This window comes from Trichosurus vulpecula, chromosome 2 (genome assembly GCF_011100635.1).
Source record: "Trichosurus vulpecula isolate mTriVul1 chromosome 2, mTriVul1.pri, whole genome shotgun sequence".
Taxonomy (NCBI): Eukaryota; Metazoa; Chordata; class Mammalia; order Diprotodontia; family Phalangeridae; genus Trichosurus; species Trichosurus vulpecula.
In genome coordinates, this window is record NC_050574.1 from 218,894,819 (window position 1) to 218,920,644 (window position 25,826).

A 25,826-nucleotide genomic window follows, 5' to 3' on the forward strand; every position below is an offset into this window, starting at 1 on the left:
GTCTACATAGCATTCTGACCCCAACACTGTAATGTCATTTTGGTCTTCTTTGATTATGAAGGACAACAACCAACAAAGGAGCATTCAAATGACAATAATCCTAAGGAAGGGAGTAGCATAAACATTATTATTTTCATTTTACTGATGGGGAAACTGATGGTGTGAATATTCCCTACATCAACAGTCAAAGTTCTCTCTATGATGTCATTTTGAGAGCTGCTGTGACTGAAAAGTCATTACCCAAATCTCTCTATTGTTAGTTAAGTTTGTCCTCAGCCAATTGAATAGAGTATTCCAACACTTATTAAAAAATAAAAAATAAGATTTGTGCCAAGCTCAAATATAAACTCTATAGATAAAAGATAAATACATAGAATACCTACATCAACAATCAAAAAGTCTAACCAACACCAGGCATTAGTGAAATAAGTTTGATAGCCGTATGCCACCCACTTTAGAAGCATTTCTAGAATGAAGATGTAAGTGAAAACTTTGTCAGCATATTCCAACATGATTTTAATAGTCTTGCGCTGTTCAATGTAAATGTCTTCAAATGCCTGTATAAAAAGACATATATAATTTAGTATTCATAGCATATTATGATCTGTAAACTAGGTTGAATGGTTAAGAGAAAAATTAAAATACTAATAATAGCTCATGTTGGTAGAGTATTTCAAAATTTGTAAAGCACTTTTTATACGTTAGCTCATTTGATATGGACTATGCCTGCGTGAAGAAGGAGCTAGTATTAATACAATTTTATAGATAAGGAAATTGAGGTTCAGTTTGCCCTCAGAGATTATAGGATTTGCTCAGGGTCATACAGATAGTGTTTCAGATGGGATTTGAATCTAGATCTTTCTGCTTTCCAGTTCATTTCACTATCCACTGTCTTGTGCATGTGTGTGTGTGTGTGTGTGTGTACATACACCTACATACGTATGTATATTACAGCATGGTATATTACTGTATAGTACAGTATGGTATTATTTTGGTCAGTCATGTCTGACTCTTCATGACCCCATTTGGGTTTTCATGGCAAAGATACTGGAGTAGTTTGCCATTTCCTTCTCCAGCTCATTTTACAGATGAGGAAACTGAGGCAACAGGGTTAAGTGACTTACCCAGGGTCACAAAGCTATTAAGTGTCTGAGGCCAGATTTGAACTCAGGAAGATGAGTATTCTTGAGTCTAGGCCAGCTGCTCTATCCACTGCACCACCTAGTTACCCATATGGTATTATATGGCATGGAATGGTATGATAGAGTATGCTATATTATGGTAGCGTATAGGACAGTACCATCTATACAGTACAGTGTAGTATGGTATGGTAGGTTAAGGTAGGTTAGGGTAGGATGAGGTAGATTGAGGTAGGCTAGAGTAGGGTAGGGTGAGATAAGGTAGGTTGGGGTGGGATAGGGTATGGTATGATATAGGATGGCATTATATGGTATCATATAGCTTAGAGTGTAGAGTCTATAACATTTTGATATAAAAAGAATGATTTCTCTCTTTGGGTTACTTCTTGGCCTCCACTTACTTCATTAACAGATGGGATGTAGGAGGCCTGCCTGCTAATGCTGGTTACTGCTCTTTTCTTTCCAAAGGCCTACAGATGTCCAGCATTAAACATTTTGGGTGAAATATGCTTATTACTAGGGAAGCCAAGAAATAAGAAGAAAAAGGTAGGTTTTCACTGAATCAGTTTATCAACAGCTTTATTTGAGAGGTTACTCTAGATTTCAAGTTTTGATTGGCTGCTATTAATTAATTAAAAATAAAGATGAGACCAGAGCTCAGCTATCCAGGTTTAAAGTTGGAGGATTACCATTTTCCCCCCATTTGCTATCCACCTCTTGGCCGTTTTGCTGCTTACTAGTACTACCATAAGTAAATAGAGAAAGTAAAAGCAAATGAATATCCTGCAATTCATGTCCTCATAAAGTAATATTTTGACCCATCCTCCCTCATTCAACCTTTGCTAAATACTGATTTGACCTAGCCCCTTTTTACTCATTTAGTGTATTAGATAGTTTTTATGCCTCAGTAGAGATGAATGCATGACTTGCCATGATGAATTGGAATCACACATCATCTGTAATCCTTAGGATATATCTGCTTCTGGGAACCTCTCCTTCATGTTTTCTACATAGGAGAAATTTTACTTCAGTCACTGGTAGAAGATGGAACCCTAGAGATACGACTTTCAGATAGGATTACACTCAATGTGACGAAATGTAGTCAGATTGAAGTCCTTAAATCATAGGCCTCTATCACAATTTTCAGCTTAAAAAGAAGAAAATGTCCATGCAACAATATGGGCTTTTTTTTTTGGCTGGTCCTCACTGAAATAGAACCATATTTTTAGATGTCATTCACAGGATCATAGGGTTTAGAGCTTCAAGGCATCTTAGAGATCATCTAATCCAACTCCTTTAATTGACAGATCAAGAAACTAAAATCATTCCATCTTTACTTAGTGGTCCTTTTCCCCCTAATGTTTTCTGTAAAACTATACCTTAGGTTTCTTAGGGAGGAAAAGTCTAACTCACTCAAAATGTTGATTGACTTTGATAAGAGTGAAACACTTGCATATTAAAGGAAAATAAAATCTTTTAATGAGCTACTTAGGCATGCTGCCCATTGTTTATTATCATCAACATTTATTGTTTCCTGAGTAGCAGGAGAATACTGAACACAATACTAAATAGATTGAGAAATGATCCCTAAAGACTTAGAGACTCTTTCTCCTAAATTGTTCAAAAACAGAAGAGCACAACTCTGAATATATCCTTGACCCTAGAACCTCGCATAATGTACATATTATTAGATATATTATGTCATAGCTTTGTTTATTTACCTAGCAAAGTAGTAGAAAAACTAGTGATTTATATCCACTGGGTGAATGTGAAAACATTTTAGGCATAAATTTTCAGGATTAACTACTTAACGTCCACAGAAATAAAAAAATTAGTTCATTTAAAGAGCAGCTATGAGAAATGTAGGTCCAGAAATGGATTTGTAGGCTGTAAGTTTATAGTATGGGAGATTTGAAGTGTTGTTATATGAATAAACATTTTGGGTATGACATTGATTTGGAAACAAATTTCTAATTTGAAAATTCTGGGAAATTTCTTTTGTATGAAATAATTTAGCTTAATGTTTCACTCACCAGAGCACCACTACTGAGAAGAATCATGAAAACAATGAAAGTCTCAAACCAGTTATGTTCAACTATCCTGAAACAGGTTTTTCTCAGGTTCCACCACTGTTTTCCTCTGCCTTCTTCCACGCTGACTTGACAGCATTTGAACCTTCGTACACAGCCTGTAGGGAATAGGTTCAAACATGTGGAGCTAAGACATCTCATAGCAAAGTAAATAATTTTGACACTTCCTTCTTAATCATTTAACTAGCATTAACTTATCTTAACTTTCTGGGATATAATTTTCTTTGCATTTTGAACCTTACCATAAAATCTATGGCATTTGACATGTGAAGTAAAAAAAAATTATCAAAAGAAAGTTACCAAGAGAAACTTACAATAATAAAGTCAGCCTCTCCTGACACATTAGGAACATAGCCTTAGAGCTATAAGGGATCGGAGGAGACATCTAGTCCAACCTCATTTTCAGAGATGAGGGAACAGAAGACCTGAGAGAAGTGACTTTAAAACATGGGTAGGAAAGTGCAGAGATAAGATTTGAAACCAGATCTTGTGACTCTGAAGCTGGCGCTCTTTCTGCTTTTGGGTTTTCCTTAGGAGAGTTTAGGGCAGCATTGTAAGTGATTTTCCAAAATTGCATGGTTCAGAAAAAATATGAATGGCCCTGGTAATGCCCACATTTGTCAATAACCCCTTCTTATTTCTTCCAGTTTGTTTTGATGTTATATAAAAATTAAGTCAATAAAATATTTGCTGAGCACGTACTACATATAAAGACGTACTACTACATACTAGACACCCTGGGAATATGAAGTGTGATGGGAGGAGCAGGGAACAAGGACACGAAAAAGTTGAGTAATAACAGTTGGCATTTATAGAGGGCTTTTAGGTTTACAAAGTGCTTTAAATATGTTATTTCACTTGATCCTTACAAGTGCTATTGTCATCCCCATTTAACAGATGAGAAAACTAAAGCCAGAGAGAGGTGAAATGATTTGCCCAGGGTCACACATCTACTAAATATCTGAGGTAGGATCCAAATTCAGGTCTTCCTAACTCCTCATCCAGTGCTCTATCTTACTATGTCACGTGACTCATTTAAATAAGAGTGCAAGAAAGCAACAGAAGAATATCAGGGAACGTTCATGTGGAGAAGGTGGGATGCAAGGTGGGTCTTGAGGGGGGATAGGCAGAGAAGAGAAAGGAGAGCATTCTAGGCTGATAAAGTAGCATGAGGTAGAAAATACTAGGAAGAATGCTAGCCTATAAACTCTCAAGGTCCAAGAGATTCAGATTCCCATGAAAACCAAACAAAATGGGATTAAAAATTCTGGGCATTATCTTAAGCCTACTGTCTTATGTTCAAAAGGCTCATCTCTTTAGTGGCAACTAACTGGTGCAGTAGAGAGAGTTCTAGATCTGGAATCCAGAAGATTGCGTTCAAATCCCCCTTCAGATATTAACTGGCTGTGCAACCCTGGGCAAGTCACTTAACCTCTGTCTGCTTCAATTTCTTCATTTGTATAAAGGGAATACTAATAGCACCTGCCTCTCTGGGTTGTTTTGATAATAAAGTGAAATAATATTTGTAAAATTCTTTATAAACCTTAAAGTGCTGCATATATGTTAGCTATTATCTGCTAGGCTTAATTAGTATTCATTTTCATAGTTCATCTAAGGAAACTGACAAAACACGCATTCTTAACTACTTTACTAAAACTGGGTACAAGTATTTTGTCCAGTTTTCATGCATAGTCAAGTGCCTATAAAGCAGATTCTGTAAATATGAATTTAGACTTCTCTTCAAATGCCAATGGGTCCTAAAGCTCTTCTTTAAAAAAATTAAGGGAACACATTAAATCAAACATCTGTTTTGTTTCCTTTAAGAGAACATGTTTACTTAATAGTAGGCCCAGCGCTTAGCATAATGACTGGCACAGAGTAGGTGCTTAATAAATGTTTCTTGATTGATAGTTAAGATTCCTTTCAGTCACTTATAATTAAGGCAGGAACTACCTTAATTGAAGTGACAGACAAATGCCAGTTAAGAAACTGATTGACCTTCAATAATATCAACAGGATATATTCTGAGGTACAATACTATGGCAAATACTTTTGAATGCACTTGCATATTGTGTTTTCCCCCCTTATTTTTTAGCCCAAATATATTCCTCTGCTTCAGGTATGTTCCACTGTTATCTCAAACTCAACAAGTCCATAACTATCTTTTTAATCTGTTCTTCCTTCTGACATTACTCTACCCACCATTCACTCACTTAATCTTCTATATTTGCCACATTGGTATTATCTTCAACTCCCTCTCCCTCTCCTCTCACATGCAAGCTGTCACCAATTCCTGTACACTGGTTGTACCTTTATATTACCTCTCACATCCATTGCCTCCTTTCTACTTGCATTACCATAGTGTAGGTCCTCATTACCTCCTTCCTAGTGCTTTTTACTTCCCTTGGCTACATGATAGCAGCTCCGATTACTGCAAAAGCACTCTAATGGGTCCATCTGCCTCTCCGCTCTTCTCTCTTCAATTTAGCTTTCATATGACTACCATATTCATCTTCCTTATGCATCAATCTAGTCCACTCAGTTCATATTATTCTATACTCTAGACAACTGGACTACTTTGTCCCTCAAACATTTCTTGGGTCATCTTGCCCCTATTCCTTTGTTTATGTTATTTCATATGCCTAAATCCTCCTTCTCCCTACTAAATTCCTATCTGTCTTTTAAAACTTGAATCAAAGGGAAATTGCTCCATGTAGTTCGGCATCACCTAGGACTGTTGTAGCTTGACATCAAATGTGAACTTCTCTTTTTGGCATATGAAGCCCTCCCCAATCTGGCTAGACCCACTCTTTCCTGTCTTATTTCACCTTATCCCCCCTTTTTTGACTCCAACTCATTGGCCTACTTTCAGTTTCCTACACATGGCATTCCATCTCCTACATCTGGGCCTTTAAAAATCCTATTCATCATCCTCAAATGCTTTCCTTCCTCTCCTCTGTCTCTAGCAATACCTACCCTCATTTAATACTCGCCTTATGTCACATTCTAGAGGATTCCTTTCCTGACACCATCCCCAATTATTAGCAGTTCTCTCTCCCCCTCCAAATAATTTCACATTTACTCTGCATATGTTTCTCTTATATTTATCTTTGTGTACTGTTTTCTCCATTAGAATGAGCCCTTTGAGGGAAAGGGCTGTTTAGTTTTTGTTTTATAAACTTGGTGCCCAGTACAGCACCTGGAACATGTTGGGTGCTTAATAGATGCTTACTGAATTCACACAATATAAAATTATATTTAAATATTGTATATTATTGTATAATATCATTTATATGAGATGCTCATTATTGTATGAGACATAGTATGGTATAGGTTCTCCACCCCTGAAGACTATCATAGACAGCTGGCCTTGGAAGTTGAAAGATCCAGGTTCAAGTCCTGTCTTTGTGAGTAATGCTGGGCAAGTGATTTAACTTCTCAATGCTCTGGGCAACTCTCTAACTGGAGTTCTTAACCTGGAGTCTACGAACTTGCTTTTAAAAATATTTGAAAACCATATTTCAATTTAATTTGTTTCCTTTTCATTAAATGTATTTTATTTTAAGCATCTAAAAATTATTATGAGAAGGGGTTTCACCAGATTACCAAAGGGGTCTATGACATACAAAAAAGTTAAGAACTCCCTGTTCTAAGACTCTTTGTTGTCCAGGAGGTGTACATCTGTACTGGCAGAGGGTGTTCCCTTATGTGGGAGTGCCCCAAGGCAAGGAAATGACAACTTAAGCTCCTGTCCCTATCTTATTTTATTGTTTGCGTGTTTTTATTTTTCCTGGATCCATCAGAGATAAGACCACGTCTTCTCCAAAGTTTGTATTTCCCCCAGCACCTAGCACAAGTGTGCTTCACACAGTAGATGCTTGATAAATATTGGACTGCTTTTCTACTTGCAACATAACTAAGTAGTTCATGGCTTTGTGAGGGAGGAGGTAGACAGATGGATAGTTTCGTTTCTTAATTTGTCATCGTTTAAATATCCCAGGTTACTATGCACCCAGTTCCTTTCTTTCCTTCTGTCTTTTATACAATAGAACAGACAGTTGACTCATTTACCTTCAGTGAAACAGGCTTCAGGTTCAAGGGCTTCTTCAGGCTCTGCTACAGGCTGTTCCTCCTCGGGAAGCCCAATGTCTACCGTGCTGCCTTCAGATGAGCTGCTGCTCTCATTGAGTTTCTGCATAGAAAGGGCACAAAACAAAAGAAACCACTTTATTTCTGGTAACTAACAAAGGACCTGAGCAGCAAGGTGTACTGCTATGAAGGTGATCTAGCACCGAGCTGTGAAATCTTCTTCTAGGAGTTCCCTGGAAGTTAAGAGAGTTAAAGGAGGAAACACAATCAGAATAATGAGAGACGTTATTTCAATACTCGGTGGTGTCAGCAACTAATGTGTGCCCATCACGTAGAATAGATTGTATTAAGAAGTACTGGGGGAGGCGGAAAGAGGAAAAGAGAGATAAGAGACAAAGAGAGAGACAGAGACAGAGAGGAAAACAGAGACTTAGACAGAGAGAGACAGATGGAGTAGAAAGGAGAGGGGGAAGGAGGAAAGACTGTTTTCTTTTTGAGGACAATGACATTGGTTGTGTTATTTTACATTTTAATGATTAATTTATGAATTTTTCCTTCATCTCATGAATAAATGCAGTGGCCTACTTTCACTTTCCCTAGATGGATCTCATAATGTTAGAACTGGAAAGGACATTAGAATTTATATAGTCCAAGTTCCAAATTTTTATGGATGAGAAAGTTGAGACTCACAGGGACCAAGTGAATTGCTCAAATAAACAGTGGAACTTAGACTTGAACCCAGGATTTTTTTTAAAGCTTTACATCCAGTTTCCCCCCTCCCCCCTTCCCATCTCCCCATATCCACTGTATAATAAATAGGTCCTCCTGTGCAATTACCATTATAATGGGTTTCTGCAAAGTTCATCTAGTTTTTGTTGTTTTGTTTTCTTTTGTTTAAGCCCAATTCTTTTACCTTTTACCTACAAAGACTGTGCTGACATAAACCTGGGAAAACTAAGCATAGTGGATGAGAAAATTTTATTTGATCCACAACAAATTATCTATAGAGAACACAGCAAGTTTCCAAACGCTTTCCAATGTATTCTGTGAAACTAGAATGGGTGCAATAGGCTGACCAACAACTCTTAGAATGACTTTCATCAATTTTAGATAGTACTAATGAAATACACATGGTTTTTTTCTAGGATTTCTAAAGAGGCCAGTAATGCTTGAAATGGAATGGTATACACACTTACCTATTTGGATGAGAAACAATATCAAAAATCCTGGATTGTAGAATTTTAAAAGTTTCTGTGAATTTTGGAACTTCTAGTGAGGCAAATTGTTTTACTCCCTGAAATAGCAGCTTGAATACAGTGTGATAAGATAGTCATTATTAATTGCATTTTTGTTGCAAATACATCATGTAAAAGAAAATTATATAAAAGAAAGTTTTAAAGCTGGTTTAATAATGTAAATCAAGCAAGTGAAGCAATCCATCCATATTCCTTGATAACTTTTCACAAATTTCAGAAGTTACTCTCTAAACAGATAACATGATTAATAGCCTCAAAAATTAAGAGAATGAATAATACTGATAAAGAGAAAAAAGACACTTATAGCATTTATAAAATGCTTTAAGGTCTGAAAAATGCTTCATATTTATTATGTTATTTTATCTTCACAACGACTCTATAAGGGAGGTGTTAGATGAGGAAACTGAGTCAGAGGTTCAAGTGCCTTGTCTAGGGTCACACAGCTACTAATTATTTCAGACAAGATTCAGACTAAGGTCTTCCTGACTCCAACGCCCACATTCATTCCATTGAAAACACTTAACTGCCTGTTTTCCAAATTATGGAACTGTAACTGAATTGTTTTACAAGTTTTGGAAAGACCAGAAACAGTCAATTTTCCTCACAGAAATGGTAGATCAGAACTGAGTGCATGTGTCAGAGGCTGCTTTATCAATATTTTTTCATGAACTCTTACAAGTCTGGGTTTTTAAGCAGTTGTAGAAGTGAGCTCTTTTTAATTTGTGTCTTAGCTGATTCTGTCAACATATTTATATCCTTGCTTTGGAGCAAATGTAATAAAAATATAAAGGCAACTAACAATAATGATAGCTAACATTTTTATATAGTACTTACCATGGGCCAGTCACGGCGCTGCACACATTACAATTATTATCTCATTTCATCCTCATAACAACCCTGGGAGGTAGCTGTTATTATATACCCATTTTACAGATTAGGAAACTGAGGCAAACAGAGGTGAAGTGACTTGCCCAAGGCCACATAACTAATAAGGGTCTGAGGCCAGATTTGAACTCAGGTCTTCCTGACTCCAGTCACTGTACTCTGTCTACTTTGCCACCATTCTTTGGCATAATGTTTTGGGGTACTCCTGGGAAATAATGAGAGCACGGCCTTGCTCAATAATACAAAACCAAATGCATTTGTTTCAAAATACAGCCTACTAGACCACATGGAGGAGGCACCTCAGTGGCCTCCCCATCCTGCTAAATTGAAGAAGTCACAGGAGAGGCTCAAATCCCCAGTCAGCTAAGATGAAGCCTGTAATAATGGCAGAACAGTTTGTATATGAACTACACACAGATCTCCTCCCTGTCAGGCAATCAGCACCAGTCCCTGAACTTTGATCTGTATACCACGCTTGTAGCAGCAAGCCTCCCTGATATCTGGTCTTGCCTGACCCAGATAAGTACACTATAAAAACACACCGGATGAGTCTCAGTGCCCCTTTCTAACGTTCCCATCATCCCTGATTGTCTTTCTTGTAAATATTCTCCTTCAATGGAGCTTGGCTTGGTTTACTTTCTCTCTGCTGACTCTTTGTTCTGGATTCTTAGGCTCCATTCTTCCTTGTATAGCATTTTGGAATCCTAAATCTTGCCTGCTGCATTGAGGCACATGGTAGGTAGTTAGAGATTTGGTAATGGATACAGAACTTAAAAGCAGGAACATATGAGGAAAATTAATAATATTAATAATAGCAGTATGACAACATTCTTTAAAAATATGTATTTTCAAATGCCAAAAGAGAAAAATTGTGAATCTTTTCTGAACAAGGTAAAATTGCCAAGTCTACTGTACAATCTTTGCTGATGATGGCAAAATAGATAAGTAGAATTCAAGTGTTATGAATAAGTCATGCTAGATCTTCTTGGGGATGCTCTTTAGATCAGACTGACTTTTCACAGGGAAAAGAGGATGGTCACCAATACATTTTTATCCTTTAAAACTTGGTAAACTAGAATGTAAGCTGACAGAGGTAAAGGATCTACATGTACAAAAATATACTTGCTTCCTTCCAGGGATGGAGGCGATGGATGGATTTGAAGTGCAGAAAGAGATTTACATTTTTAGATAGTACTAATGTGAGAATTTGTTTTGCCAGCCTTTGTAGATATAGGTACTGAGGTATCTGTACTTTGTGTTTCCTTAAATGTTTATTTTGCTTAATGGGGAGAGGCTGTAGGGAGAGGGGCAGATTAATTAAAAAATATTTATTACCAGAAATTTATTTTTAAAATAAGAGCAATAGAATATAAGCTTAAGAACGAGGAGTGTAACATTTTTGTCTTTTTAATAATAATAACAAATTAATAACAGCTAACATTTATATTACACTATGTCCCAGGCATTGTGCTAAGTGCTTTATAATTATTATCTCATTTGACCCTCATAATAATGGTGGGAGGTAATAATAATAATAAAAATATTGATAGCTAACATTTATATCTTGGTTCTCACAATGACACAATGTGTTAGGTACTAAAAACACTATACGGCTAGGTCCCAATTAGTGAGAAAGTCTTGAAGTGGTTGCATTATTCGAATTTGCACTGCATGTTTTCATTGGGCTAGAACCAATTACCAAATTTTATATAATGATAACTTTGAATACTACAAATTCAAATACAGGCAACCACTTCAAGACATTATTTCTCAAATTCTTAATTTTCTCTCTCCCACCAGCCCCTCCCCCAACCACTGAGAAAGCAAGCAATATAATGTCATTATAATTTTATTTTATTTTTTATTATTTATTTAATATTTTGTTTTCAGTATTGATTTCCACAAGATTTTGAATTACAAATTTTCTCTCCATTTCTACCCTCCCCCCACTCCCTTCTGTCACTCCACTCCCCCCCATCTCCTTTTCCCTTTCTTATAGGGCAAGATAGATTTCTATGCCCCATTGCCTGTGTATCTTATTTCCCAGTTGCATGCAAAACCAACTTTTTTTGAACATCTGCTTTTAAAACTTTGAGTTCCAAATTCTCTCCCCTCTTCCCTCCCCACCCATCATTATAAGAAGGCAAGCAATTCAACATAGGCCACACGTGTATCATTATGCAAACCCTTCCACAATATGCATGTTATGAAAGACAAACTATATCTTGTCCCCCTATATTCAGTTTTCTCCTTGACCCTGTCCCTTTTCAAAAGTGTTTGCTTTTGATTACCTCCTCCCCCTATCTGCCCTCTTTTCTATCATCCCCACTTTTTATCCCCTTCCTCCTTCTTTCCTGTGAGGTAAGATATCCAGTTGAGTGTGTATGTTATTCCCTCCTCAGGTCAAATCCGATGAGAGCAAGATTCCCTCATTCCCCCTCACCTGCCCCCTCTTCCCTTCCAACAGAACTGCTTTTTCTTGCCACTTTTATGTGAGATAATTTACTCCATTCTATCTCTTCCTTTCTCCTTCTCTCAATATATTCCTCTCTCATCCCATAATTTGGTTTTTTTTTAGATATTATCCCTTCATATTCAAATCACCCTGTGCCCTCTGTTTACATATATATGTATATATATACATGTATATATGTATATATATACATGCATATATGTGTATGTGTATGTATATGTATATGTATATATATATATATATATATATATATATATATATATATATATATATTCCCTTCAGCTACCCTAATACTGAGGTCTCATGAATTATACACATCATCTTTCCATGTAGGAATGTAAACAAAACAGTTCAACTTTAGTAAGTCCCTTATGATTTCTCTTTCTTCTTTACCTTTTCATACTTCTCTTGATTGGTGTGTTTGAAAGTTAGATTTTCTATTCAGCTCTGGTCTTTTCACTGAGAAAGCTTGAAAGTCCTCTATTTTATTGAAAATCCATATTTTGCCTTGGAGCATGATACTCAGTTTTGCTGGGTAGGTGATTCTTGGTTTTAATCCTAGCTCCATTGACTTCTGGAATATCATATTCCAAGCCCTTCAATCCCTTAATGTAGAAGCTGCTAGATCTCGTATTATTCTGATTGTGTTTCCACAATACTCAAATTGTTTCTTTCTGGCTGCTTGCAGTATTTTCTTCTTGATCTGGGAGCTCTGGAATTTGGCGACAATATTCCTAGGAGTTTTCTTTTTGGGATCTTTTTCAGGAGGCGATTGGTAGATTCTTTCAATTTCTATTTTACCCTCTGGCTCTAGAATATCAGGGCAGTTGTCCTTGATAATTTCTTGAAAGATGATATCTAGGCTCTTTTTTTGATCATGGCTTTCAGGTAGTCCAATAATTTTTAAATTATCACTCCTGGATCTATTTTCCAGGTCAGTGGTTTTTCCAATGAGATATTTCATATTGTCTTCCATTTTTTCATTCCTTTGGTTCTGTTTTATAATATCTTGATTTCTCATAAAGTCACTAGCTTCCACTTGCTCCAATCTAATTTTTAAGGTATTACTTTCTTCAGTGGTCTTTTGGACCTCCTTTTCCATTTGGCTAATTCTGCCTTTCAAGGCATTCTTTTCCTCATTGGCTTTTTGGAGCTCTTTTGCCATTTGAGTTAGTCTATTTTTTACGGTGTTATTTTCTTCAGTATTTTTTTTTTGGTCTCCTTTAGCAAGTCATTGACTTGTTTTTCATGGTTTTCTCACATCACTCTCATTTCTCTTCCCAATTTTTCCTATACCTCTCTTACTTTCTTTTCCAAATCCTTTTTGAGCTCTTCCATCACCTGAGACCAATTCATATTTTTCTTGGAGGCTTTTGATATAGGCTCTTTGACTTTTTTGACTTCTTCTGGCTGTATATTTTTGTCTTCTTTGTCACCAAAAATGACTCCAAAGTCTGAGTCTGAATCTGAGCCTGTTTTTGCTGCCTGTTCATGTTCCCAGTCAACTACTTGAGCCTTGAGCTTTTCATCAGGGTATGACTGCTTGTAGAGTACAGAGTACTTTGTTCCAAACTTGAGGGGATGTGCTGTTGTTTTCAGAGCTACATCTACACAGCAAGCTGTGCCACACCAGTGCCCCTTCTCCCCCAAGTACTGCCAACCAGGATTGTGGTCCAGATCCAGGCAGGGCAAAGCAGATTTTGCACTCCTGCTCTAATCTGCCACTTAATTCCTCCCATCAGGTGGGCCTGGGGCCAGAAGCAACTGCAGCTGTAGCTCTGGAAGCAGCCTCAGAGCTGTACCACCTCCTGGGGTGATGGTCCACCAAGAACTCCTTTCACTCTGTCCCAGCAGTTTTTCCCACTAACTTGCTCTGTTGTCTTTGGTGTTTGTGGGTTGAGAAGTCTGGTAACTGCCACGGCTCACTGATTCAGGGCACTAGGGACTGTTCTGCCTGGCTCCTGGTCTGGTTGTACCTGGTACAGCCGACGCTGGGCTCTGCTCTGCTCCCAGCTCTGTGTGATAGATCCTTCCCAGAGACTATCCAGGCTGTTCTGGGCTGCAGCCCTGCTTCCCTCTGCTATTTTGTGGGTTCTGCAGCTTTAGAATTTGTTCAGAGCCATTTTTATAGGTGTTTGGAGGGACCTGGGGGAGAGCTTAAGCAAGTCCCTGCTTTCCAGCTGCCATCTTGGCTCTGCCACCTATCATTATAATTTTAAATAATGGCTGAGATAGCCTAGTACTCTTCAGACATGACAATAATGTCAGCCATATGCAACAGCCAGAGAAAACACTTTTGAGGCAAAGCAGAGATAGAACAGAACTGGTTAAGAGATTTTGACAGCAATACAACTACTGGTTCCTATTCAATGATGAAAGAATATTTAGTTTCTTATGTATGTAGCCTTTTATCTGAACTGAGTGAATGTGATGAGAAATCTATACAGACTCAAAAAAACTGAGCAGCTACTGGCTAGACTTCAGATTAATTTAGATTTGAATCCCAAAGGAATTTCAGGAGTCATCCTGTATCTAAAGTTTCAGGGCAAACAAATGGGTTAATTCCCTTTCATTCTTAATGGATTAAGTAATAACAATTCAGAAAAGGATAGCTTCCCCTCTCCCCATTTCTCAGGTTTTGGAAAACAGAACCAGAATAAATTTTTTTAAAATTGACCAAATGTAATCAAGGGTTCAAATTACTCAGACTGGTTTTGATGGCTTTCCAAAAATCTGACCCAAATCTATCTGATCTCATTTCCTCTACACTTGGGATGACCCTAGTTCAAATCAACGAAGTCACTCAACTTCTGTTCTGCTTTCCTCAACTAGAAAACTGGGATAATGATAGAATCTACCTCCTAGGTTATTGTGAGAACAAAGTGAGATAATATTTTTAAAGTGCTTTGCAAACCTTAAAATCTATATATAAATGCTAGCTAATATCATACTGCTAAAAGTAAATCCTTCCATCTGTGAAGATAAGTCTTCCCAATGTCTCAAAATCTGGGCTATTAAAAAATACAACAACCCCGCTAACCTTATTTGGACCTTGTTTTTTTTTTGTTTGTTTTCACTTAGCATGGAAGGACCATATTTCTGTGTCCTTTGAAAAATAATGTTGTGCCATATTCAGAATGAAAGGAAGATCCCTAAGAGAAAGAGAACTATGGGTGATATAAATAGGACTATTACATTCCTCTCCTCGAGAGGGACTGGAATTTAGAATACTTGGAAGGACCAAGCCTCATCAACTGATGCAGTGACTTTTATTTTATTCATAAGACAAAGAAAATAGAGATAGTAAGATGAAAATTTTTGTTTCAACCTAAAGTTATGTCATCTTGAAATTATATGTTTTCAAGTTGTATTTACACAGGTAGGAGAAAGAAAATATTATCAAATAAATTTCCTTGTCAATTGAAATGCCTGGACTTTCTAGTGTTAAAAAACAATTTAGAATCAGAAAAAAGACAGCAGAGATCACATGAAGAATCTTGGAAATAAAGAGTAAGAACTTTCAAAACGCAGTTAGTAATAGAGTGGCTAGCAGAAAGGAGATAATATGGTACTTCACATTTGTATTCTATCTTGCTCTGAGCTATCAATGAAGACTATTCTTGACTTGGCTTCCTTAAAGCCCCATCTAAAATCCCATCTTTTACTTCGAAGCCTTCTCCAGTACCTTAATTCCAGTGCCTTCTCTCTGTTAATAATTTCCTATTTATTCTGTATTGCTTTGTATATATTTGTTTGTATGTTGTCTTCCCCATCAGATTGTAAGCTCCTTGAGGGAAGGGACTACTTTTTGTCTTTTAAAAAAACCTCCAGTGCCTGGAACATAATAGGCACTTAATAAATGTTTACTAATGGATTGACTACCCAGGATGTGAAAATGGCCTGGAACTGAATGAAGGTAGAGAAATTTAAAAACAAGAATAACAATGAAACCCAGTGTTTTGAGAAAGAGCTTTTCATAAGCTTAAGACAATAGAAAGATATATTAACTGTACTTAGGCTATTTTGTTTTTCTAAAATTTGTTCTATATATATTAGAAAGTGAAATTAACTAATTTATGTTTAGATAGAAATACTAAACTCTCAGTTATACCTGAAGAGATTGAAAACAGTGAACCAAAAATATTACCAACCAAACCCTTTTATTGAGTTGAAATAAAGTTGTCACTAAAAGTTTCACTCTTTTGAATTCAGTTAGTTTTTTCCAATATATTAATTTCATTGATTTAAATTTCCTGTTAATTTGATGAAATAGTTTTTTTTAAAGTGCACCTGTTTTCATGCTGCCTGTTTTCAAGATTGCAACAAAAAAAGTATCTGCACTGTTTTGTTAGCCTTTAGTTAAGATTTATTAACTGTGGAAAAGTCCTACCTGGCAATTCCCGGATGGGCTGACCCATTTGAAAATAGACAGATATTTGCATATGGCCCTTAGCATACTGCATAGATATTTGTGACAGACTGATTTAATGTGTAAACTTTCAGAAAGCAGTGATACCACACTGCATCTATGGACTATACTTGGCTTCATACCCTGTGGACACTCAACAAACATTCAATGACAATAATTGATGATGTCATCACTGAATTATTAAATTATTCCTCTTGAACAAATTTCTTTATATTTGGTTCTGAAAATAAAAGTTGTCTACTCTAGTAGATAATTTTAACCTCAAGGTGGATGCAAGATAATTTCACTCACCAACACTCAAACAGCAAAATTAAACCATTTTTCCTATTCTCTGAATTGGCACATATACTTATTCTATAGCCAACATTTTGGCTAGGCTTGGTAATGTATTCATGAAATTCCTTCTGTAAGGCTAAGGCTGGGGGATTGCTTTAACTCATGAATTCAGACCTGCAATGAACTAAAGCTGATTCAGTTTCTACTATGTCTAGTCCCAGTATGGTGAGCCCCTGGGACCAGTGGTGTGCCAGGCTGCCTAAGGAGGGAGTAATCAGCCCAGGATCTAAAGGGAGCAGGTAAAAGCTCCCATATTTTATCAGTGGAATCTGGCCATGAATGGGCACTGCACTTCCAGGTTGTGTCAAGTCCATTTTTTTAACCATGAATTAAACTAAAAACATAATAAGAGATAAAACAAATTAAAATGGACACAAGACTGAGAATTTAAAGACTTCTGAAATGGTTCAGTATTCATTCATGATATGGTTTCAAGTTGGCTTAAAACATTAACAAAAAGTTAAACATATCACCATAGGAATACCTTAAAGCTTTGTATGCTCTAAAATAAAAATGTGTTGATACTCACATATTATAAATTAATGAGGTTTACTGAAATTTATAAAAAATTAACATTAATTTTTTTATGTCCAATGTAAACCAACAAATATTTCATTCTAGGGCATATGTATACATATTAAAAATTAAAATCAATTCTATGAGAGATTGTCAGTAAGATTGTAATAAAATATCTAAAGGACATTAGTAAGATTTGCATTCCTAAAGAGGCTTTCACCTAATAAACTGAAGTATTATTGACTCACTAATCTAAAGATCATCCCTGGGAGAACAACAAACAATATATCAAGTTTTTTTTTTATTCTAAGTTAATTTCAGTATATTACTGATATTTAGTAAGTACTATACATATTCAGTTCATTTTGGTGGGATGATATGATCTGGATAGGTTATCTCATTGGCATAGGGAACTCCCTGGATGGTGATTTCCTTCACTGAGGCACATTGGCAACTTATTAATTATTTACATTTTTAGAGAGTTGCCTGGGCCACTGAGAAATTAAATAGATATCCTGACAGTCACACAGTATATGTCAGAAGGAGAACTAAAACCCAAGACTTTCTGACCTTGATGCCAAATTAATTCCCTTTTATTCAGTTCAGAATCCAGACTTAATCATGAATTTGCCTGGGAGAAAATTCTAGTCCAAGACATTTATATAAGGGTCTCCTTGGTAAACAGATAACTTCTTTACCCCTAGGGTAACAGAGAGTAACTTATATAGGATCAGACACCTAGAGTTGGAAGGGAACTGAGAGGCCGCTTTGTGCAGTGGTTATTCCTTCCTTGTTGTTGTCCTTTGTGTCCCAATTGGTGCTCACCCAAGCTCAGTTCTCCCCTACAATATTCTTTCAGTCTTCAGTGAAGTTTCCTTGTGAGCATGTGGAATGCAAACATGGAAAAAAATTCCAGATTGACCATGTCCAAAAATTGCCTGTATCATTCTGCAGTCTGAGACTTTTACCTCTTTATCAGAAAGTGGGTAAGCATGTAGTTCTCTGCAATTCTGGTTAGTCATTATATTGACTGATAAGAGTTCATCACAATAGTATTTCATCATATTTTTATATACCATAACTTGTTTACCCATCCCCTAATTTAGGGTAACCCCCTAAGATTCCCCTTCTTTGCCAACTCAAAAAGAGCTATGAGGATTTTTATACATCCTTGGAGTTTGTTTTGTTTAGGACTAATTCCTCATTTAATCTACCCTCTCTCTAATTCTCCTTTCCTCCATTTTCCACTTTCCCTTCTATTTCCCTGTTGAGTAAAATGCATTTTTATACCCACCTCTCCCTCTCCCTCTCTATTCTTCCTTCTTTGACCAGTTCAGTAATTCAGATAAGACAGAGGGTCATGTCAGACACTTCCATCAATCACTTTCTCCCCATTTTTATAGACTTCCTTTTTGTGTGCACTGATTATGTGGGATAATTTCCCCTAAATTCCAGTTCTCCTCCTCCCACCCCCCCGCAATATACTTCTGTTGCCCTGTCTTTCCATTCTTTTCTTAGGATTATCAAGACACAATAGAACTACCCTCAGGCCTTGTTGGACTCCTTCTATGAACCCTGATGAAGATAGGGTTCAGAGGAAAATATGTATCATATTCTATATTTGAATGTAAGCAGTTTATCCTTGTTTATTCCTTTCTTCTTTTTCATTCGTTTTTATCTTTTGATGTTTCTTTTTACTCTTGTGTTAGACTTTCAGAGTTTCTCTATAGCTCTTGTATTTTCATTAGGACTACTTAAAAGTCCTCTATTTCATTAGAGGTCTATTTACTCCTCTTCCCCCCACAGCATTATATTCAGTTTCACTGGGTAAATTATTCTTGGCTGTAAGCCCATATCCTTTGCCTTCTGGAATATAAATTCCAAGTTCACTGTTCCTTTGTAGTTGTGGCTGCTAAATCATGTAATCCTTAGTATGGCTCCTTGGTACTTGAATTCTTCATTTCCAGCTATTTGTAGTAAATTTTCTTGGACCTGAAGCTCTGGATTTTGGCTATGATATTTCTGGGAGTTTCTTTGAGGGAGCTACTGGGAGACTCTTTCTACTTCTACTTTGTCCTTTGGTTCTAAGAGATCTTGGCAATTTTCTTTCCAGATTTTTTGAAATAGAATGTTTAGGCCTTAAAAAAAATTTTTTTTAGTCATGGTGTTCAGATAATCCAATGATTCTTCAATTTTTTTCTCCTTAATCTCTTTTCCAGGTCAGTTGTTTTTTTGCTATGGGATACCTTACATTTTCTTCTATCTTTTCAGCCTCTTGTTGTATAATCATTGGATTCTATTTAGTCTATTTTAATTTTCAAGGAATTGGATGCTTGAGTAAGGCTTTGTGCTATTTGTGCTAAACCGTTAATTCTCATCCCAGTTCTTTCTTCTATTGCTCTCATTTCTCTTCCATTTTCCCCCTCAAAAACTCTCATTCCATTTGTAAAAACATTTTTTAGTTCTTTTAAAATGCTTGCTTCCTATCTTCCAAGGATTCTAGCTGAGTTTGTGCCCAAGCTGTATTTTGCTCTAAGGTCTAGCTTATAGATGTTTTAGAGTCATTCTCTTCTTCTGAGCTTGTGTCTTGAGCATCCCTGACACTTTAATGGATCATTATTGTGTGTGTGTATTATTATTTGGCAATTCTCTTAGCCTACTTCCTGACTTTGAATTTGATGTTAGGGCTCAGCTTGGCTACATGTCTGAAGGGATGGTCTGGATTCGTCCTATTTCTGCTTTCTTTGGGTATTGAGTATTGTGTTATTCCAGGGTCTCAGAGACCTACAAGCTCTCAGTGCTCCACAATGCTATGACTCAGGGCAAAGTCTGATTGTTGTCTCCTGCTCTGAACTCTACAAGTTCTTGACCTGAGTTTGAGTCTGTACAGGAGTAGACTGCTTCTGGACTCTGCTTTTATCAGCCACCTGGAACACCCTATGGCCTCACAGGGGCAGAATTGTAGGCTCCCTTTTGGTCTGGAATTCCTACCTTGCTTATTCCTCTGCAGGCTGAGCTAGAAGCTGGAAGTAAGATTCTGTTCTGATCTAGGAGTCTAAGCCACACCATTCTGCTGTTGCTGCTGGTTTCTGAACTCCTCCTTTCTTGGTACATGTTCCAGCTCTTCTTTACCCTGGGACACCACCTCTGTGAAAAGTCCCCCTTTTTACTTCACCCTGAATCTGTGACCCAGAACTAGAAAATGAGCCACAAAGTTGCCAGTTGACACCTGTCTCCATCATGGAGCCCTGTGGTGACTCTAATGGAGCCCTAGTTAAGTCTGGGACCTTTTCTTGTGCTAGTGCACAGACTCTCTGAGTGCTAGAGGGCTCAGCATGTTTTGTGCCCCTGCCTGTACCCTATCCTCAGTGTCAAGCTGGGCCAGGCAAATGACTCACTGTGACTTTTTCTGGATTTCCTCATCTGGATTTGGTCTGGTACATTTTGTAGATCTGTTTGGAGAAATTTGGGAAGGAAGCTTACTGCAGTGCTTCCTAACACTCTGCCATCTTGGCTCTGTCTCCACCTTATGTGTCTTAAATAACTTCACAGCTATATAAATGTAATATATTACTGAACTGGGTATCTCTTTGTATGTAAGGGTCTCCTATCAATCAATCACCTAATATTTGTTAAGCATTGTGTTAAATGCTGAGGATACAAAGAAGAGCAAATTAGTTCTTGGTCTCAAGGAGTTCAAAGTCTAATGGGTAGACAAAATGTAAATTGCATAAAAATAAGATCTATACAGGATAAATTAGGGATAATCTCATAGGAAGATTAAGGAAAACTGAGAAAGGCTTCCCCAAGAGATACTGTCACTGTTAACAGGCATGACATGGATGAAGATCCACCAAAACAATCACAGAAGGATCAATCACATAGATAGGTGGGGAACCAGGAGGAAGCAGTGTCATGAAAAGAGAGAGAAAAGAATACCAAGGAGAAGAGAGTGATTAATGCTTTCAAAGACTGAAGAAAGGTTTAACAGGATGAGGATTGAAAGTAGACCTTATATTTGGCAATTAAGAGATCTTTAGTAACTTTTGAGAAAGCAGTTTCTGTTGAATAATGAAATCAGAATCAGACTGAAGAGAGCTGAGAAGAGAGAGAGAGAGGAAAAGAAGTGGAAGCACCCATTGTAGAAAGCTTTCTCAAGGAGTTTAGCCACAACAAGGAGGAGAAACACAGGACTACAGATTCTGGGGAAGGAAGGATCAAGTGAGAGTTTTTTGAGAATGTAGGAGTCAAAAGCATGTTTATAAGAAGCAGAAAAGCAACTGGCACACAGGAAGCAATTAACTACTGGTGAGAGAATAAGGATGATATAGGGAACAATTTCTTGGAGAAGATGGGATTAAATAGGATCACTTGGATTTGCTTTGGCACGGAAAAAGACCACCTCTTAATGTGAATAGGAATTTAGGAAGATGTAGTGGCAGAAGTCATCTGAGTGATACAAGATGAGGAACTGAGAAGAAGACGGAGCTTTTAGCAAATGCCCTCAATTTCAGTAAAATTGATCTTAATAACTCTTCTCAGGACTCCTCCTGGTAGAGCTATTTTAATAGTCTTTGCATGGAATTAACATCAAGGAATATTAAAATTCCACTAAGGGAGAAAAGGAAAGTGCTCACAAAAAGTGGAGTAAGGTGCTCTGTGGGAAGCACTTCCTATCATTACTGACCTATGATGCTACTAAATTCCATGTTAGGGTATTGGAGAAAGGGTGGTTTTGTTTGTTTGTTTGTTTTTGGTAAGAGGATTATCGTTGTGGAAATTCTCCCCTGTAGCAGGAGAGTTCTCATCAGCCAATAATCAGGATGTGATAAGAGAAAGGACTTTAGGGATCATCTAGTCCAACTCTACCATTTTACAGATGAGGAAACTGAAGGTCAGAAGTGAATGACTGCTCAAGGTCATGTTGATAATAAAGGGAAGAGGTAAGATTTGAACCTACATCCTCCAATGCCAGCTTTTGTGTCCTTTCCTCTATAACATACTGCCATATCATCTTTTTAAATAAGGTTTCAAGTCAGTCACAACTACTTCTGCCTTCTATTTTTGAACCAACTATATAGCTATATAAGCATAAGATAGAGCTATTTTTGTTGCCATTATCACAATTTTATTATTGTTAGTTTTTTTTGTCCAGCAGTGCTAGACACATAATAAACAAAATAAATATTTATTGGGTTAATAAAAATCTTACTCTTTGTTGATAAAATCACCAATAAATATATATAAAGTAATTGAGATGTTAGACAGAAAATACCCATTTCATATTCCTCCTTTTTTTATGTGTTTTATATGGCTACAAAAATACCTATTCATAATAATGAAGATTTTTGAGGAAAAGTTACCTTAGAACATCAATTTTTGTAAAGTTTTTACAACCCACTGTGTCATCTGTATCTATTTACTTTTTATTTATTTGTTAATTTATCTATTTAACTAAAATAGTTTATTTTATAAGCATTTATAATTTGCCCCTCCCACTGTCCTCTTACCTATTGAACACAAAAGAAATACAAAACTCTCATCATAAATATGCATAGTACAGCAAAACAAATTCAGCCATGCTCAAAATATGTCTCTCTGCATTTTGAGTTCATCATCTCTCCGGCAAAAGTCAACAACTCTTGACCCAGCAATACCACTTCTAGGTCTGTATCCCTAAGAGATCATAAAAACAGGAAAAGGACCCATATGCACAAAAATATTTATATATAGCAGCTGTTTTTGTAGTAGCCAAGAATTAGAAATTGAGGGGACGCACCTCAATTGGGGAATGGCTGAACAAGTTGTGGTATATGAATGTAATGGAATACTATTGTGCTATAAGAAATGAGGAGCAGGCTGACTTCAGAAAAACCTGGAAAGACTTACATGAACTGATGCTATGAACTATGCAGTCTGAATGTAGATCAAAGCATACTATTTGCTCTCTTTTTTTGTTTCTCCTTTTTTGTAGTTCTTCCCATTGGTTCTAATTCTTCTTTACAACACGACTAACATGAAAAGATGTTTAATATGAATGTATATCTAGAGCCTATATCAGATTGCAAACAGTCTTGGGGAGGTGGGAGGAGAGGAAGGGAGAGAAAATTTTGTATTCAAAACATGGAACTGAATGTTGAAAACTAAAATTAAATAAATTTAAAAAAACCCCAAAAGTCAACAACTCACTGTTAAACAAAAACAACAAAGTCTTACAATAATGCCATGATTAAGCTATGTATGTAAATGTTATGTGTTTTATTATCTACCTAGATGCAGCTAAGTTGCATAAAAGATAGACTGGACTTGGAGTCAGGAAGACCTGAGTTAGAATCCTAACTCAGACACATTATCCAAGAGACCCTGGTCAAACCACAACCTTTGTTGACCTTCCTTTCTTCATCTATAAAATAGAAATAATAATTGATGCTTCATATGATTCATATCAACCATAGTGTTGATAAGAACATAAAATCACACAATATATGTAAATTTGTAAACTTTAAAATAGTATGTATGTTTTTATTATTATTACTAGACATATCTCAGATTCACTTATTCAACAAGTTTAAAAAAATTTTTTTATTAAGGTCTTACTGTGTCAAGACACTCTACTAGGCATTAAAGTTAATACCTTGCCTGGCACACAGTAGGTGCTTAATAAGTATTTATTGGTTAATTGATTTAAGCAATGCCTCTCTACTCACAAAGAGCTTTATGCTAATGGGAGATAAGGACATTGTTCTGCAGACAGAAATAACTTTGCTTTCTCTTTGTTGCTTTTGATTAATATTGTAGTCATAGAAACGTAACAAAATCCACTAATAATAACAATAGGAGCTAACATTTGCAACATATGAATGCTTTACATATATTATCTTATTTGGTCCTAACAGCAACTTTCTGAGGTAAGAGCTATTGTTATCTACATTTTACACAAGGTGAAAATGAGACCAAGAGTTCAGTGATTTGCCCAGGGTCACACAGCTAGTCTAAGGTAAATTTTTCATTCAGATCTTTCTGCCTCCAAACAAAATCCAGTGCTCAATCCACTATACCAACCTGCCTCAAAAAGATAGGATAAGACTGAATTTCCAGAAACCACTGGTCAAATTCTCCCCTACAACAAACATATGTGTCATACGTAACCTCAAGGTATTATAAATATTTACATTAGCTACCTTGTGTGACTAAATAAAATTTCACTATGTTGTGTAGTGGGGTGTAATGTTTTGTTTTGTTTTGTTTTCTAGAGAAATGTAAGCTCCCTGAGATTAGAATTTGTTCCATTTTTATCTTTGTATTATCAGCTCCTAGAACAATGCCATGCGCACAGTGGGAATTTAATTCAATATTTGTTGAATTTTGTAGAACATCATTGTCATAACATTAGCAAGAATAAAGATACAGTATTATTAGCAAAAAGAAATTAATAATACTTTTATTTTAATTGCCAATATTGATGACAACATGCTCTTCATTCTAAGTGTGGATTCATGACTATCATTGGTGAAGATATCTGATCCTATGAGTTTGGCCTACATTCATTTTCTTTGAGTATGGCCTCCAGGTTCTGGGAATTATCTGTACATCTTGTCATTTTTGTCTTGTCTAGTGGAGCAGGTGAATCCACACAGAAAGACAGGGACCACACTAATGCATGGAAGGTAAGAGATGGCTATAATGCTTATTAAAACAGAACCAATGTCCAGAGAGACAATAGTGTGGGGAAAAATACTGAGAGAGAGAAAAGGAGATAGATAGATAGATAGATAGAGAGAGAGAGAGAGAGAGAGAGAGAGACACTGAGAGAGACACTGAGAGAGACAGGGGGAGACAGAGAAAGCTAACAGAGAGGGATTCACCTTCATTTCTCTCAAATCTTACTTAAATCTTCCTGATGCCTTTTCTTTGCACTGAATGCAGTGAAAATGGACAATATCTGGAGACATAACATTTCTTACCCCTCTGAGACAAGCCATTAGATTGTAACTGATTGATAGGAATAAACACCCAGAAAAATTATGACGATGGTGACCTCAGTTTTAGAAAGATGCATATAATAAGAATTTCATGGGGGAAAATCTATTTGGCTGAAAGAGAAATTTTTTTTCCTCAAGATCTTATCGAAGCTTACAGAACTAACATAAAAATCTGACTACAAACAGATAGACTTGCTTGTTTAAGTAGATAGTCATATTTTAGAGAGATCAGTGGTCCTTTAGCCGTGATCTATTCAAAAGAATACAGCATCTGGAGTAGCTCACATCTAAAGCTGTAGAAAAAAAACCCTTGTCGTAACTACATTTGGGCTTTTTGCACTGGAATACAGTATTTTTTAAAAAAAACCAAGTAACCAAGTAACATTCAGTACCTATCAGCTTTCATCAAATATTAAAAATGACTCTGAAGAATCAGACAAGCAACCAGACCATGAACAATGTCATGACATTTATTTTAGTAGAAGTCCCCACCCAATTTTGAACTGAAGCATAACGTGAAGCATATCAGCTCCCACTGCAAAGTGGCAAAGTCCATGGCAAAGTCATGAACCAAATTATTTATGGGGAAATGGGTGAGTATAGGAAGATACACATATTGTCAAGCTGGAAA

General features: G+C 36.6%; 1 protein-coding gene across 3 annotated transcripts in view; it reads right to left on the reverse strand.

Annotated features, from left to right (window-relative positions):
- LOC118835675 (sodium channel protein type 1 subunit alpha) overlaps window positions 1-25,826 on the reverse strand; it is a 133,164-nt gene that overhangs the window by 39,389 nt on the left and 67,949 nt on the right. For all 3 annotated transcript variants that reach the window (XM_036742903.1, XM_036742904.1, XM_036742902.1), the window contains exons 17-19: window positions 7,301-7,421; window positions 3,173-3,327; window positions 384-557 (exon numbers count right to left, since the gene is read on the reverse strand). In XM_036742903.1, the coding sequence (XP_036598798.1) occupies window positions 384-557; window positions 3,173-3,327; window positions 7,301-7,421 (450 nt within the window). The remainder of the gene's footprint in view (window positions 1-383; window positions 558-3,172; window positions 3,328-7,300; window positions 7,422-25,826) is intronic.